The 17,299-nt window shown below is 33.8% G+C and overlaps 4 protein-coding genes across 4 annotated transcripts; 3 read left to right on the top strand and 1 right to left on the bottom strand.

The window, feature by feature from the left end:
* The first annotated feature begins 1,094 nt into the window (after window positions 1–1,094).
* Window positions 1,095–2,988, top strand: LOC132623779 (uncharacterized). Its single transcript, XM_060338585.1, has 5 exons — window positions 1,095–1,266; window positions 1,363–1,412; window positions 1,713–1,836; window positions 1,936–2,043; window positions 2,350–2,988. The coding sequence occupies exons 1-5, from the start codon at window positions 1,095–1,097 to the stop codon at window positions 2,970–2,972; spliced, it is 1,077 nt and encodes a 358-aa protein (XP_060194568.1). The 3' UTR covers window positions 2,973–2,988.
* A 3,832-nt stretch (window positions 2,989–6,820) lies between these two features.
* On the bottom strand, window positions 6,821–10,251 carry LOC132621420 (uncharacterized). The gene is made up of 2 exons (XM_060335682.1): window positions 7,686–10,251; window positions 6,821–7,579 (listed from the first exon to the last, which is right to left on the bottom strand). Exons 1-2 carry the CDS (start codon window positions 9,400–9,402, stop codon window positions 7,428–7,430), a joined length of 1,869 nt encoding a protein of 622 aa, XP_060191665.1. The 5' UTR covers window positions 9,403–10,251; the 3' UTR covers window positions 6,821–7,427.
* A 1,189-nt stretch (window positions 10,252–11,440) lies between these two features.
* Window positions 11,441–13,741, top strand: LOC132622460 (uncharacterized). Its single transcript, XM_060337066.1, has 5 exons — window positions 11,441–11,619; window positions 11,885–11,934; window positions 12,556–12,679; window positions 12,779–12,886; window positions 12,964–13,741. The coding sequence occupies exons 1-5, from the start codon at window positions 11,448–11,450 to the stop codon at window positions 13,578–13,580; spliced, it is 1,071 nt and encodes a 356-aa protein (XP_060193049.1). The 5' UTR covers window positions 11,441–11,447; the 3' UTR covers window positions 13,581–13,741.
* A 607-nt stretch (window positions 13,742–14,348) lies between these two features.
* On the top strand, window positions 14,349–17,245 carry LOC132621423 (uncharacterized). The gene is made up of 5 exons (XM_060335684.1): window positions 14,349–14,694; window positions 15,665–15,714; window positions 16,033–16,156; window positions 16,262–16,369; window positions 16,457–17,245. Exons 1-5 carry the CDS (start codon window positions 14,520–14,522, stop codon window positions 17,074–17,076), a joined length of 1,077 nt encoding a protein of 358 aa, XP_060191667.1. The 5' UTR covers window positions 14,349–14,519; the 3' UTR covers window positions 17,077–17,245.
* Window positions 17,246–17,299: the final 54 nt, after the last annotated feature.

Genomic DNA, 17,299 nt, shown 5'->3' with positions numbered 1-17,299 from the left:
AGATCATTAGAAGTTTAAGAAGTAGAATAATCTCTCGCTAACATTTTCCTAGTTATACAATTATGTTTTAATGTGTTTCCTTCTTCTCTCAAAATAATACACAGTCAAGATTAGTCTAGCATGTCGATTTTGATACCAGATGATTGAAAAAAAATGTGTAAACAAAAATAACCTCACAGATTCTCGGCTATATAAAATTGTTATATACGACATGAAAGAAATAATCAAACTGCCATTCCCACCTACAAAGAAAACAACAGCATAGTCCTGCACTCGACTTTTTCTCTCTTTCATTTCTAGAATAAAAATGTATGGCATAATTTAAAAGTTAAGGAACAAAAAATTTACTGGACATCTTCTAGGATGATGTTCACTTCTTTTTTGGAAAAATCATTATTCAAACTAATAATATCTTCATGGCTAGCTACCATAAAAGAGTCTTATAATTCTAGGCATTGTTTTTTCCCATAAATTGTACTCCCTTCATTTTAATTTATGTGAAACTATTACTATTTGGAGAGTCTAGGAGGTGGTTCTTTGACCACATTTTTTTTATAAATTATTTGAATTATAAATTATCATGACTTATAATACTTTTTATGTAGTTTCTAAATATATAAATTTTATTTTTGCAAACTTGAAAAAGTTATGTCAAAATTTACGGTCAAAGTTACAAAGTTTGACCTTCATACTCCAAAAAGATTCACATAAATTAAAACGGAAGAAATAGTAATGATTATAATAGGATGGAACAGTAACAACAGTAAAATATGGATCTGGAGCATTCATTCTTTTTCCTCATAAATAATGAACTATGAAATAGTGGGAAGTAACCAACATTCCTGTAACACAACGTAAGAATTAAATTGATGAAAGACAACAACGTAAGTATTAATTTGATGAAAGGGTGGGAATAGTAACTGATTTTTAGGAACGTGAACAACCGCTGAAAATATTTTCTTAAATGCATTTCCCTTTTAATTGAGCAATGAATGTAGTCAATATTAGACTTATTGATAAAGTGATTTGATTTCAGCAATTATTTTAAGGGAAATATAAGAGAAAAAGGTCAAAAAAATTGACAGGAGTTGACTATGTCTTCAAAGATTAATTTGTTCGTTTGTTTCTTCATTTTTCATGTGTTGGCTGCTGCTAGTGTTTCCGAGAGCAATATAGGGATTTATGAGTTAAAGAAGGGAGATTTCTCTGTCAAGCTCACAAATTATGGTGCCAGAATCATCTCTGTTTTTCTTCCCGATAAGAATGGTATTTTCGTCTCTTTACCTTCTTGATGTGTAAATATGTACGTTTTTCTGCTATTTCTTGAAGAAATAAGTTTTATCTTTCCTTGATCTTTTGCAGGTAAAGTAGATGATGTTGTTCTTGGATATGACACCATCGAGGAATACCTGGTTAGTTCACTTTATTCTGTTCAACATTTGAAGGGTATTATCATAATCCAACATTCAACTATGCGGCTTAATATTATAGATAAATATAGATTATAGATTACACATAGATAAGTTTAAAGCCTCTTATAGAGATTTTTAGGTCACCGAATTGTCACTGTCTAATTGTAGTTCTTTCCTACCAAAGACCGCGTCCCTAGCCAAGAATATCTCAGCTAAACCTCCCATCTTTTGCATTAAATGAAGTACATTGAAGGAAATTTAGCCTAGTTTGTTTTTACTTATGAAAGTAATTTGGTGCAGAATGATACAAGTTATTTTGGAGCCGCCCTTGGAAGGGTTGCTAACCGGATTGATGGTGCTCAATTTACTCTTAATGGAACCCATTATCAGCTTGTCCGCAATACTAGAAAACACATGTTGCATGGTACTCTCACCACATTTCCTTTTACCTTTGTTTTGCCTTCCACTTTTACCCAAATTTCCTTTCTCTGATGCTTGATGTAATTATACTTCAAAAATACAGGTGGTCCTAAAGGATTTAGCAACGTTGTCTGGAAGGTGAGCGAGTACGTGAAAGATGGTCCCTGTCCTTACATAACTCTAACCTACTTCAGTCCCGACGGTGATCAAGGTAAGTCTTAGTATTCCATGCAGGCATTACAAGTACAACTTTTGTTTCAATTTACGTGTTGTAGTTTGATTAAACACAAAATTCAAGAAAGAATGGCATTTGGAACTCGTGCAATTCAAACATGTCCAAAGATTTTTGTGACTATAAAAGCCATTAAGGATAAAATAGGAAATATATTAATTATCTCTAAAAATACAAATGTGTCATTTTTTTTTAACGAACTAATAAGGAAATAGCACCAGGTAAAATAAAATGGAGGAAGTAACACTAATGAATTGAAATAAACTCCATTGCTTTCTTATGTAGGATTTCCTGGTGATGTTCTTGCCTCTGTTACCTATGCATTAAAAGATCCTTACAAACTTAGTGTGGTATTTAAGGCAAAAACACTGAACAAGGCCACTCCAATTAACCTGTCTCACCACCCTTACTGGAACATTGGTGGACAGAACAGTGGCCATATCTTGTCCAACGTTGTTCAAATCTTTGCGTCATACATCACTCCACTAGACAAGTACGGCCTCATTCCTACAGGCGAAATTTCTCCCATCAAGAACACGCCCTATGATTTCCTTAAACCCCGTGAAGTGGGGAGCAGGATCAATGAACTCCAAAATGGATATGACATCAACTATGTACTTGATAGCACTGAAAAAATGAAACCTGTGGCGATAGTTTATGATAAGAAGTCTGGAAGAGTGATGGATGTAAAAGCATCTGCACCTGGTGTTCAGTTCTTTACTTCAAATTGGAATAAAAATAAAAAAGGGAAAGGTGGATTTATGTATCAACCTCATGCAGCATTGACTTTTGAAACTCTAGTGTTCCCTGACGCTGTGAATCACCCAAATTTCCCGTCGACAATTGTGAATCCAGGAGAGAGATACATCCATGAAGTGTTGTATACGTTCTCCATAAAAAAATACTAGAATACTTATATTTATTTATTTCCACTATGGCTTCTGTCTTTTGTATTATTTTCTGTATAAATTGACATTTCTGTCAAGGTTGTATGGTCTTTGTGACAAATAAAACACCTTTCATTTAGACTAAAAAATGGATAGTTTTGTTTTGTATTTGTATTTGTTTTTCTAGTACAAATTCAAATTTGTGACTCTGTTTCAAGTTAGTAGTCTGTGTTGAGATTCTAATCGTGTTAATAGTAGTACTACCTAAAAGTAATGAGCAGTTTGGTAAGTGTTTTTTCACCAAACATATGCTTTTGACATGATACCGTCCTACTCTTTTAAACATTATTATTGAACAATACTCTATTTGTCCCAATATATGTGGCATTAATCGAATTTCGAAAGTTCAGTTTTTTAATTGTCCGTGTATTCGAACGTAGAATCTTTAAAAGTTTTGAAATAAAATTTACATAATTAAAATACTATGTAAAAATAATTATACATCAAAATAATTGACTTTGGGTAATCGGCCACCATAGTCACTCAACTTTCTTTTGTCCGAGTAAATTCCCTAAAAGGTTATCCATGTATGAGAATTGCCTACAAATACCACTTTTATTTCTTTTAGAACTAGAAGTAGAATGTCACGTAACTATCACTATTTTCCTCATAATATACTAAACACACAAAATTCTCCTTCTCTCATGTCACCAAAATTTTTTTTTTTTAATAATAAATTTATTTAACTCAACCAACCCAAACCCGTTTAACCAACCAACTCATGTCTTATACCCATTTAACCCGATTAGAAAACATTAAAGAACCGTAATTAAATGTCTTATCCCATTTAACCACGGTTAAATGCATATCAGATATCGGATGTACGACAAAGCAATGCCTCCAAAAAGAGTATGGTTCTTTAATGTTTTCATTTTCTATTATATTTTAGAGGGATAATTACTAAGCTTCCTTTGAAGGTATGCTTGTATCTCTAGATAGAAACTGTCCATATTTTACTACTCATCTACATTGAGCTGTTTAAAAAGCTTTAAACTAATTAATTTGAGTTATATGAAGTAAGGTAATATTACTGTTGTAGAATTCTTGTTTATTAAGCAATAATCTTTCATACAGCTTCACATGTATGTGTACCCACGAAGTGAAACGTTCTTCTTTCTTGGGTTACATTTCTTTAATCAATGCATTAAAGTCCCTCAACTTTGGGTAATGACCATCATAGTCACTTAACTTTGTTGTATCTTCCAAAAGTCACTCAACGTTGCCTAGTTACCTTCCATGATCATTGTAGCCGGAAGTATAATTTTCAGTACCTATTTAATGACGTGGTAGCTATAAATTTTTAGAAAAAATATTTTAAAAAATTAAAATCAATATTTAAAATTTATTTATGATCCAATTCATCATAATTAGTGCGTATAATACTTAATTTTAGAATATTATTCATCATTCAGGTCATGATATGATTTTAATTAAATGAAGGATTATGTTTGCAAAGTGTCGATGAAAGAGTATCGAAAGTGTTAAAGATAATGTCATGATTTTGTTTTTAATTAAATTTGTGCAAATTGTTAATATGACCCAATATATAAGGTGTCTTTTTGTACAAATTGTTAATAGCAACATGTAACAATTGATATTGGTTTTAACTTTTTGCCTAATGGTTAAATTTTCTACCCGGTTGTTATTAGTGTTGTTTCAGAATTTTTTTGATAAACTTCCCGTTGATATTACTGTAAAACTATAAAACTTGGAGTTTCAATGCTTATTGGAGATTTCAAATGTAAAATTGTGCAGCTGCATGATATTCTTCACTTCTTCCACTAAAATGTTGCTTGACACTTCCAGCTAATTGGGATTGGCACGGCTGTTTAATATAATAGAATTTTATATTCTTAGAATATCGTTTTATTATTTATGCCTTACAATATTACTTGAGACATCTCATATGAGTATATATATGCCAGTGTCATTTGGCTCGTGCTAAACCAGGGCCCAAACCAACGTTAAAATTAAATTTATAATTTTTATATTTTTTTTTTGTAACATCTGTTGGACCCTTTCTAAAGAATTCTAAAATCTTAAAGTACAAAAAGATATGTAAAAGTTAAAGAGAATATTTTTCTTAATTATATATTAGATTTTTTAAAAACAAAAATTAAATAAATGCATGCACGAAAGCTCTTATAATTTTTGTTTTACTGATATTTTTGAAATTATAGTCTCTGATGATCCAAATTGAGTTTTATCAAATGTAAAATTAATTTTATTTGTTTTTTTTTTAATTGTACTCATATTGGCTAACTTATTTTTTGCAAAAGATACACAATATTCAACTAATGTCAAAAATATTTAATGCTACAATATTGTTATACAATGAAATCAATAAAGTTAACTGATAAACAAATTTAAATAATTAAAAGCCATGGTATTGCAAGATACTTTCAAATTAAATCTCACAAAAAAAAATGAAAACTCAATAAAACTAAATTGTTCTTACGTTAAGCTATCCTTTTTCCTTCCAACTGATGCATGTTAAGCAATAACATTTGTTCCTCTTAATTTAATGAACCTTTTTATGAAATCGATATTGTAATAACCTTCTCATGTTAAACTTAAACTATTTTGTCCTAAATTATGTAAAATATTGATTATCGTATTTTAAAATATTTTAATAGTAAAAAAAAGTGAGAAATATACTTTTTGCAATTGTTTAGTATTATTACTGTTCGGAGATTGTATTTTCATTAACAATAGTTTTTTTCAAACATTTTCAGAATATATATGAAAATAATCTTCTATATTTTCTTTTTTTAATATAATTTGAAATAAGTTTAATGACATTTCACATAAAAGAAAGACTCTAATAATATGTATGATTAGTGTGCTTTGAGGGTCCCATTATCATGTTTTTCATGTCATCATCACTTCTAGTGGTATGGGAAAAGTCCTTAAAGTTCTTAAAATTTACCAAAGTGTGTGAGAACTTTGTAAGTCATTATAACTTTAATTAGGGGCAAAAAGAAACAAAAAAACTCATGTGAGGACTACAAAAAATGGGTATTCTCCCTTATATACAGTCAAACCTTTCTATAACAGCATCGTTGGGTCCAAAAAATTTCAGCTGTTATAAAGAATGACTGTTATACACCTATAACAGCATTGACATTTAAATAATACTCGTTGTTATAGGCAAAAAAAATGCATAAAATCTATTTTTCATTTTTATTTGTTAAATTCTAAACTTAATTACACTTTGTAAAACGAAGAAAAATCATTTAATGATATATATATATATATATATATATTCATATGATGTTTTTGTCATAAATAGTGTATTAAATGATCAAATATTTGGTCAAAATCTATACACTGATTATTGGTAATCATAGATATTCCATAATTATAAAGATGATTAATTATTATATTACCAAAAAAAGAAGATAGTTGTTATATGGGGGTTAATTTTACAAAGAGCGTACTATTATAAAGTTGGTTGTTGCTGTTATAGGTGAAATGTTGTTATAGATAAGTAAAATATAACATAAAAAATCAGTTCTGAAAAAACTTAACTGTTATAGAGAGGTGTTGTTATATGCGAGTGCCGTTATAGAGAGGTCTGACTGTAGCAGTAATATGTTCATTATTTTTATGTATTAATGATAAATAATATTCTAAAATTATGTATTATATACCAGTGTTTAGGAAAGCGTGAAGCGGAAAAAAGCGACAAGGTCCCGCTTCACGCTTAAGCGAAGCGTGAAGCGAAGCGCCCGCTTCATTGAGGTGAAGCGTAATTTTTTTTTTAAAAAGAGCAAAATAAATAGAGAATATATATATATAAGCAAAAGTTCAAATCCAAAACTAAAGTAGATATCCATAGACTAAAATTTCAAATAAAAAACTAAAGTGGATATCACAAAATCCTCCAGACCATAGGACAAACAAAATCAAAGCTACTAATAGTTCGACATCTAGTTCTTATTCTTCTACAAGATTGTCAAAATCTTGTACTCCCACATCATCACCATATTGCTCATCATCTTCTTCAATTTCATTATCATCTTCTTCAACTTCATCAACTAGGGAATGACTTGTAGCTACTTCTTTTCCCCTCCTACGTTGGCTTGAAGTATTCCCCCTTAAACCATACTGGTTCTCCTCTACCCCCATTGCCTCGGCAACAACACCGAAAGGGAAATCAGAATCTCCCTCAAAAATTGCTTCATCTTCAGCATTCTCAACCCCGGTGAGCCATTCATTGGCATCATCAATATTGTCCAAACCAATTGGATCAATTACATTGCGAGCATTGTAACGACGCCTCAATGTTCTATTATATTTTATGAACACTAGGTCATTGAGGCGTTTTAGGGTTAGTCTATTCCTCTTCTTGCTATGAATCTGCAAATAAGTTGTGGCAAGTAATTAATAGGAGTTGAGATATAATTAGTTATCTCAATATACTAAATCTTTCTTCTTAGTTCTTACATGTTCAAAAACGCTCCAGTTTCTCTCACATCCGGAAGAGCTACAAGTTAGACCTAGAACTTTGATGGCAAACTTTTGTAATTCTGGAGTGTCTCCACCATAAAGCCTCCACCATTCAACTATTAAAGTAGAATATATATTCAAGAATTAGTAAGTATAAAGAAATAACTTAAAAGTTAGAAGTTAACTGTTAAACTATAAAGAACGATTGATTAATTTGTTAACCTGGAGACTTCTTCTTTCTTTGTCTTATAGCCATTGGAAACCCAAAGGTCCCTTCAGAATTAGTATAAGCACTTAGTTGGTCCCCTATTTGATCTTGCTCATCTATATTGGGAACCAACTTAGCAACACTCTCATAGAATCCCTTCGTCACTTTTGCATTTAGTAATCGCATCTCATTATTATCATAAAAGCTTGATGGGTTCAACAAATTCCCAGCGGCATGCAAAGGTTGATGAAGTTGATCCGCCCACCTTTTATCAATGATGTCAAAGACCTTTGCATACTTATGTGGGTCACTAAATGATTTTCGTATAGACTCCTTAACCCTATCCATAGCTTCAAAAAGGTAGCCCATGGGTGGTTTTTGTTCTCCATCCACCAAACGAAGTACTTTAATCAACGGCCCACCAATTTTAAGAGCATGAACAACATTATTCCAAAAAGTATAAGACATCATTATGCGTGCAACTTCTTTCCCCATGACTTCTTTTGCAAATTTACTATTGTTCCATTCATCCGAAATGAACAAGCTTCTCAAATTGGCCTTTTGTATATGCATACGGTGTAAGGTCAAGAAAGCAGTAGCAAATCGAGTTTTGCCAGGTTTCACCAAGTTTTTTTGTTTTGTGAATCTCCTCATCATGTTCAACAACAAAGGCCTTTGAACAATGTAGGAATGCGCTCTAACAGCCTTAGTGAAAACTCCTCTAAAGGGTCTTTCCTTGAAAATATCCCCGAACATCAAATTTATACAATGAGCTGCACATGGAGTCCAATAGATGTTCGGGAACATTCCCTTCAACATAGCACCTGCTTTAACATTTTCAGCTGCATTATCGGTAACAACTTGAACAACATTCTCTAGTCCAATCTTCTCAACGGTGCTCTGAAACAAGGAGAACATCTTGATGGAATCAGTAGACGAGTCACTCGCATCAATAGATTCAAGAAATAAGCTTCCTTTTGGAGAATTCACCAACACATTAATGATCATTTTTCCCGTTCTTGCCGTCCACTTATCCATCATAATGGAACATCCGAAATGCTTCCATTCTACCTGATGATCCTCCACTATTTTTTGTGTCGCTTCCACTTCTTTAGCTAGATAGGAGGTACTAACTTTATGATACGTAGGCGGCTTCATTCCAACACCATAATGGCCTACGGCATCAAGGAAGGCTCCAAAAGTGTCAATATGGTTGACACAATTGAAGGGGAGCCCTGCATCATACATCCATCGTGAAAAAGCCGCAACTGCACGCTCCCTCAAAAGCCGTAAAGCGGTGTCTTTCAATTTTTTTTTACTGCTTGTCCCTGCATTATCAGTTGGCTTCGGTTGATAATAGCAATCTAAAGGACCTTTCACACTGGAGGTTGGTCCATAAGTTGTCCGTTTTTGTGATTTTGAACGAACGGACAAATCAACAGCTTCACCTTTTTCTGTTTCATCATCGTCGTCGTCAAGATTAGTTACAGTTGGTTGATGTAACATTTGACGTTTTAGTTCCTTTTTTCCTTCGACATATGTTTTTATTTCTTCCCTCACATTCTCCGGACATCTTAGACAGCGTGCAACATCGCTAAAGGTACCAATAAGATGTTGTTTGTGGCGAAAGATTCCTCCTTTAGTTATCTTATCACAAAACAAACACATAACTGCAGTTCGATTGGTCTCACTAAGTTTTTTCCCATACTTCCAAGCCGGGTCTTCGGACATTTTTTAATTGCTGTTAAGATTTAAGAAAAATAATCAGGAGCAAATATTTTTTTGATACAAAATCAGCAGAGAACACAGTCAAACAAAGCAGAAAAAGTACTCTGGAAAAGAAAGAAAAAAGCAGAACTGGAAAAGAAAGAAAAAGGCAGAACTAAAAACAGAGCATATATAGCAGCAAACCAGAGCAGAAAAAATCAGCAGCAAAAAAGAAGAAAGAAAAAACAGAACGAATGTGAAGAAAAAAACAGAGCAAAAAAGAGAGCTTGAAAGAAGAAGAAGAAGAAACAGAAGAAGAAAGAAAGAAAGAAGAAAGGCAGAGCAGAACCCTATAATTCGAGAAAAAAAAAACAGAGAAAATGTGGAGAAAAAAACAGAGCAAAGAAGAGAGCTTGAAAGAAGAAGAAGAAGAAGAAGAAGAAGAAGAAGAAGAAGAAGAAGAAGAAGAAGGAGGAAAGAAATTACCTGAAAGTGGAGAAGAAGAGCTGCTGCAAAACCCTAGCTGATTGTGCAAATAAAATGTCTCAAAGTGGCGCTGAGGATTTCAATTAACTGGACTAATTATTTTATTAAAATTGGCCCAGACTTTTTATTTTATTACGATTTTGACCTGGATGTATTATTGTATTAAAATTTTGACCTAGACTTATTATTTTATTAAAGTTAACCTTTCAAAAAACAGCCCACAACATAAAGCGGACGCTTCAGCCGCTTCACCGCTTCGGTCTCTGAAGCGTCCGCTTAATTGGGACCTAGACTTATTATTTTATTAAAGTTAACCTTTCAAAAAACAGCCCACAACATAAAGTGGACGCTTCAGCCGCTTCACCGCTTCGGTCTCTGAAGCGTCCGCTTAATTGGGTAGCCTCCGCTCCACTTACCTGAAGCGACAAATCTTCGCTTCACCGCTTTAAGCGAAGCGTAGCGGTGAAGCGCCCGCTTTCCTGAACATTGTTATATACACTAATTACGATGAATTGGATCCTAAATAAATTTTAATACTAATTTAATTTTTTTAAACATTTAAAAAAAATTATAGCTGCTATGCGTTAAATAGGTATCGAAAATTATATTTCTGGCTAAAATGATAATGGAAGCTAACTAAGCAAAATTGAGTCACTTTTGAAAGACGAAACAAATTTGAGTGACTATGGCGGCCAACTATCCAAAGTTGAGTGAATTTTAGAAGATAAGACAAAGTTGGCTAACTATGATAGCCAATCACCCAAAGCTGAGTGATCATTCAAGCTTCTAAGTGACCATTCAAGCTTCTAACTCTAATAATTGACAATTCAAAATATTTATAAGATATATGAAAAAAATCACAGTAAAATAGAATCTCTTTTGACTCTCGAAATTTGAAAAGTGTCACATAAATTGAGACGGAGAAAGCAAAAATAATGAACGCAGTTACTAAAATCTATCCGAAACCTATTAAAGAAGAATGAAATAGCGCAATCAGAAACAAATAGCCATTATTATTTTCAAAAACGAATTAAATTCATAAAGGTACAAACACAACTAACTAATCTTCGAGTTTATCCTGGACACACGACCATTTACTATTTTAGTATCAAAGTTTACTTCCAGAACCTAATTCAGCTTGGCAGTGACCTGAAGGCCAGCATTTGAAAAATAGAAGTTAAGACATGGTGGATCATGTGATTTGAGTTTAATATATCAATTATGCCAAACCATGGAACAAGTTTTGATATTACCAGAATAAGAATCACGCCAACGTGAGTGCCAATTTTGTATTCACAAGTAAACACAAACAGCTATACTTGTGCAATTAACTATAATTAAAATTAATGGGAGACGGCTAACTTCAGTTGACTCTGCCAATCTCAAGACTGGATACTCATATATTGTCAATTTTCTACGGAGTTTTCCCATTTCCAGGCAGATTATTAGGCAGACAATTTTTTTGTTGTTCACATGCAGGTAATAATCTAATCCCACAATAAAGCCAGATGACTTGGAGGAGTGTATAAAGTCAAGGCTGAAGAAGCAGTGATTAAGACACTCTTAAATAACTGGGGTTGACTATGTCTTCCAAGTTTAGTCTGTTGATCTGTTTGTTCATTCTTCATTTGTTGGCTGCCGGTAGTGTTACAGGGCGTAAGATAGGAAATTATGAGATCAAGAAAGGAGATTTCTCCATTAAGGTCACTAATTATGGTGCCACAATCATCTCCGTTTTTCTTCCTGATAAGCATGGTAAGTCTGTTTTTTACCTTAATCAATCCCTCAAAGACTATGCATGGTGAGATGAATCCCTCCACCCTTAATTAGAGATCTCCGACTTGAGCCCTGGGAATTTAGAAACTTCTGGTAGGGAGTGTTTTCTTCTCTAATGGGCAGCGAACGGATACTAGATGGTTAACAAAAAAAAAAAAATCATCTTTTGGAAAACCTAATCCTATTTTAAATCTGCTTTCTGCTACTTGAACTAATCAGTTTTATATTGTCTTGATCCTTTCAGGAAAAATAGGTGATGTTGTTCTTGGATATGACACCATCAAGGAATACCTGGTTAGTTCACTTTAATTTGTTCATTGTATTTGAATGCATCTATTTCCAATATGCTCTTTCCTAAAAGCTTTTTACTTCATTTTCTATTAGAAAAAAAGAAGAAGAGAGAAACAGAGAAAGGGAGGGATCTATTCCTCTTACTTTCCCTTTCTTTGATTGCCTTCTGTTGTCTTACATGTCATTCTGGTTCATAGTCTACTAAGTCATTAGTACATTTACCTCCATTTTGAATTTTTGATTTGTCCTCCTTCGTTTACATTCATTTCTTTTTCCTGTATTTGACAATTTCACTTTTCCATTTCATTTTCCTATATCAGCTATTTCTGTTTTGTCACATTTGAGTGATATGTAGCTTACAAAAGTAGGTCCTTTGTATCATTGATTCCTGAATTTTATTAAACAAGGTTTAAGCCTTTTAGGTCACCAGTTCCTTTAGACGCCCCTGCCTTGAATTGTGCCATGTCAAAATCCAAAGTCATTTGACACAGTCTAATTGTAGTTCTTTCCTAGCAAAGACCCCGTCCCTAGCCTATAATATCTCAGCTAAATCTCCCATCTTTTGCATTAATGTGAAGTAAATTATCCCCATTTGTTGTCACTTATGGAAGTAATTTGGTGCAGAATGATACAAGTTATTTTGGAGCTGCCCTTGGAAGGGTTGCAAACCGCATTGGTGGTGCTCAATTTACTCTGAATGGAACTCAGTATAAGCTTGTTGCCAATGAAGGCGTAAACATGTTGCATGGTACTCTCATTAAATTTCCCTTTTTCTTGGTTTTCGCTTCCACTTTTACCCAAATGTCCTTTCTCTGTCTCGAATATAATTAAAACTTCAAAAATTTAGGTGGTCTTAAAGGATTTAGCAAAGTTGTCTGGAAGGTGAGCAAGCACGTGAAAGATGGTCCATGTCCTTACATAACTCTAACCTACCACAGTCCTGATGGCCAAGAAGGTAAATTTTGGTATTCCACAAGACAATTACTTTCTTATGACGAACGCTATGTAATGATTAAACTTTTTCTTGTGTAGGGTTTCCGGGTGATGTTCTTGTCTCTGTTACCTATAAATTGGAAGATCATTACAAACTTAGCGTGGTATTTAAGGCAAAAGCATTGAACAAGGCCACTCCGATTAACCTGTCTCACCACCCTTACTGGAACATTGGCGGTCACAACAGTGGCGACGTCTTGTGCCAGGTTGTTCAAATCTTTGCGTCACACATTACTCCGTTGGATAAACAGCATATTCCCACAGGGGAAATTTCCCCTGTCAAGAACACACCCTACGACTTTCTTAAGCCCAATAAGGTGGGAAGCAGGATCGATAAAATCCAAGATGGATACGACATCAACTATGCACTTGACAGCACAAAAAAAATGAAGCATGTGGCGGTAGTTTATGATAAGAAATCAGGAAGAGTGATGGATATAAAAGCAACTGCACCTGGTGTGCAATTCTACACTGCAAACTTCGTCATTAATACGAAGGGAAAAGGTGGATATGTGTATCAACCTCGTGCAGCCTTGTGTTTAGAGACTCAAGGGTTCCCGGATGCTGTGAATCACCCAAATTTCCCTTCGACAATTGTGACTCCTGGAAAGACCTACGTCCACTCCGTGTTGTATACCTTCTCCATCAAGAAATAATACTAGAATGCTTGCATTTGTTTCTTTGCACAGCTGCTTGTGTCCCTTGTATCCTTCTTAATTTGTATCGTCTACTTAAATTGATATATGTATCAAGGTTATGTGTTCACTATGACAAATAAAACACCTGACATCAGGTATATTTTGTTTGTTCAAGTGTTTGGATGGACTTTTCAAAGAACTCTTTTCAATCATGTTTGACGAGTGTTTGGACATGAGCTCACTGGTTTCGAGTAGTGGATAATTTTGTTGTTTTTGTGTTGTAGAAAAAATCATAATTCATACTTGCGGTTTTAGTCTCATCACTCCATAAGAATAGTTCACAGTTCCATAAGTGATTTTTACCAAAGATCTGCTTTTGGCGTTGATCCTGTTCTAACTTTTACATTAATCTTGAAATCTTATACTAAAAAATTGTTTCTGGTTTAAATTAAAGCTTTAAAAACTTAGCTAAAAACGAGGAGAGTTTCCCTTCAGATAAACCTAAAGGTTCTTTTAGGAAAGCTCCAACTAATGTACAGTGCTTCTAAACTTTCTACAAAAGGAAAATTATACGCTAAGGTTTGTGTAATGTACTCCGTCAAGTTATTTTAGAAGTAAGAAACATGTCATTTAGTTTAAAATATCTTTTCTGTCAAATAGTGCCCCAAGTTGTTATTAATAATTTCCAGAATAAGAATCACGCCAACATTGTTGCTATTTTTTAATTTGCAACTAAACACAAACAACTACTTCTGCATATAACTATTCATAAAATAAGGCGACGACTAACTTAAATGCGTCAATTTTCAAGAGTGGTCACTCATCTTTTGTTAGCCTGCAGGCCGTAATAATCTAATCCCACAATGATTCCAGATGAATAGGAGGAGTGTATATATTCAAGGCTTATTAAGCTGTCATTAGAACACTCCCAAAGTCTCGAAACGACTGGAGTTAACTATGTCTTCAAAGATTAGATTGTTAATCTGTTTATTCATTCTTCATCCGTGTGTTGCTTTGACTAGTGTTTCAGGGCGCAAGATAGGGATATATGAGATAAAGAAAGGAGATTTCTCTGTTAAGGTCACTAATTATGGTGCCTCAATCATTTCCGTTCTTCTTCCTGATAAGCATGGTATGTCTTGTCGTTTACCTTAATTAATCTCATCCTTTGACCACCAAGGAGCGGTGGAATGCGTGAGATACCTCACTCTTAACCAGAGTTCTCGGTTTAAGCCCTAAATACAGAAGGCCAGGCAAAAAATTAATCAGAGGCCCAAGCTTTAAAAAAAAGAAAAAAAAAAGGTTCACTGATATATTATTTGACATCTATCTTTCTAGCTTTTTTATAATGATTCCTTCTAATAATATTTTTTCAATTGATAATAGAGCTAATCGATTTAATATCTCTTGAGACATTATTAATCTTAGGTGATATTTTATAAATTTTAATTTTGAAAAAGTTCTTTCCATTGCGGCAACTTTTAACATAATTTTATATAAAAGTAATATATGCATTTGAAAAACAATTAAGTCTTTTTATCCAACTAAATATATCAATTAGAATATTATTTTCTATTTGTAATATTTTCCTTAACATTTTTAATTCATAAAGTAAGTCTAAATCATCAATAACAGAGTGTGAGTATATTTTAAAGAACATTCACAATTAACATAAACCTAATTTTCTTTGTAAAAATAAGGGCCCAAATTAATTTTCTCATTCCCACTTTTAATTATTACAAAAAATTGTTATTTTTACTAAAAAAATCCAATTTTTTTTTTTAAAAAAAACTATTAACCTATTCTGGTAAAATTTTGGGTCCCCGCAAAAATGGGGGCCTACGGCAACTGGCCTAGCCATCAAGCCGGCACTGCCTAGGAACCGGGAAATAAAACCTCAGTGGTGCTTCCCCTTTAATGGGCTGGGAATGTGAATTAGTCATGCCAATAAGGTACCAAATACCGGATGGTTAACCAAAAAATCTCATATTTTGCTATTTTAAATCTGTTTTTGTTTCAACCTTCTTGATGTAAATGTGTACTGTTTGTTTTTCAGCTATACCTTGAAGAAATCAGTCTTGTCTTGTCTTGACCCTTTCCAGGAAAAATAGGTGATGTTGTTCTTGGATATGACACCATCGAGGAATACCTGGTTAGTTCACTTCAGTTTGTTCGTTGTATTTGAATACGTCTATTCCAACTTGCTCTTTCCTAAAAACTTTTTAGTTCATATTTCTCATAAGAAAAAAGAGAAACAGAGAAACGGAGGGATATGTTCCTCTTGCCTTCCCATTCTTTGATTGCCTTCTATATAGTTACATGTCATTCTGGTTCTGAGCGTCATAAGTCAATAGCAACTGTTCCATGTCCTGTGCATGTCACAATCAATCATTTTACCCTGTCTAATTGTAGTTCTTTCTTAACAAACACTTCGTCTGTTAGTTTTACTTATGAACATAATTTTGTGCAGAATGATACAAGTTATTTTGGGGCATTACTTGGAAGGGTTGCTAATCGGATTGGTGGTGCTCAATTTACTTTGAATGGAACCCTTTATAAGCTTGTCCCCAACGAAGGAAATAATACGATTCAAGGTACTCTCACTGGGTTTCTTTTTACCTTTGCTTTCTCTTCCACTTTCACCTTCATTTACCCAAAATTTCCTTTCCCTGTTATGTAATTAAAGCTTCAAAATATAGGTGGTCCTAAAGGATATAGCAAAGTTGTCTGGAAAGTGACTAAGTACGCGAAAGATGGTCCCTGTCCTTACATAACTCTAACCTACTTCAGTCCCGACGGTGATCAAGGTTAATCTTGGTATTATACAAGACAATTACATATTTTGTTAGTACGAACACTACGCCTTGGCTAAACTTCATTGTTTTCTTATGAAGGATTTCCTGGTGATGTTCTTGTCTCTGTTACTTATGCATTAAAAGACCCTTACAAACTTAGTGTGGATTTTAAGGCAAAAGCACTGAACAAGGCCACTCCAATTAACTTGTCTCACCACCTTTACTGGAACATTGGTGGTCACAACAGTGGCGACGTCTTGTCCCAACTGGTTCAAATTTTTGCATCACACATCACCCCAGATGACAATCAACACATCCCCACAGGCGAAATCTCCCCTGTCAAGAACACGCCCTACGACTTCCTTAAACCCCATAAGGTGGGGAGCAGGATCAATAAACTTCCAAATGGATATGACATGAACTATGCACTCGACAGCACTGAAAAAATGAAACCCGTGGCAATAGTTTATGATAAGAAGTCAGGAAGAGTGATGGATGTCGAAGCTTCTGCACCTGGTGTGATACTCTACACTGCAAACTTTGTCATTAATATAAAAGGGAAAGGTGGATTTGTGTATCAGCCTCATTCAGCATTGTCTTTGGAGACTCAAGGATTCCCCGACGCTGTGAATCACCCAAATTTTCCATCGTCAATTGTGACTCCAGGAAATACCTACGTCCACTTCGTGATATATAGCTTCTCCATCAAAAAAGACTAGAATGCTGGCTTGTGTATTTTGTATCCCTCTGAATATCATCTACTTAAATTGATATATGTATCAACGTTATATCTACATGTGACAATTGACAAATAAGGCCTAATAGTTTTACTTTGTTTGAAGTGTTTGTCTGGAGTTTTCATGTTTGTTTGATTGTTTGGACGAGAGTTTTCAAAGAACTATTTTCAAAATTCGCACCCCTCTATCGTCACAAATTAATAGT

The sequence above is a fragment of the Lycium barbarum genome, chromosome 12 (assembly GCF_019175385.1).
Source record: "Lycium barbarum isolate Lr01 chromosome 12, ASM1917538v2, whole genome shotgun sequence".
NCBI classification, from domain to species: domain Eukaryota; kingdom Viridiplantae; phylum Streptophyta; class Magnoliopsida; order Solanales; family Solanaceae; genus Lycium; species Lycium barbarum.
Note: the sequence above shows the minus strand (reverse complement) of the source record. Positions and strands in the feature narration are given on the sequence as shown.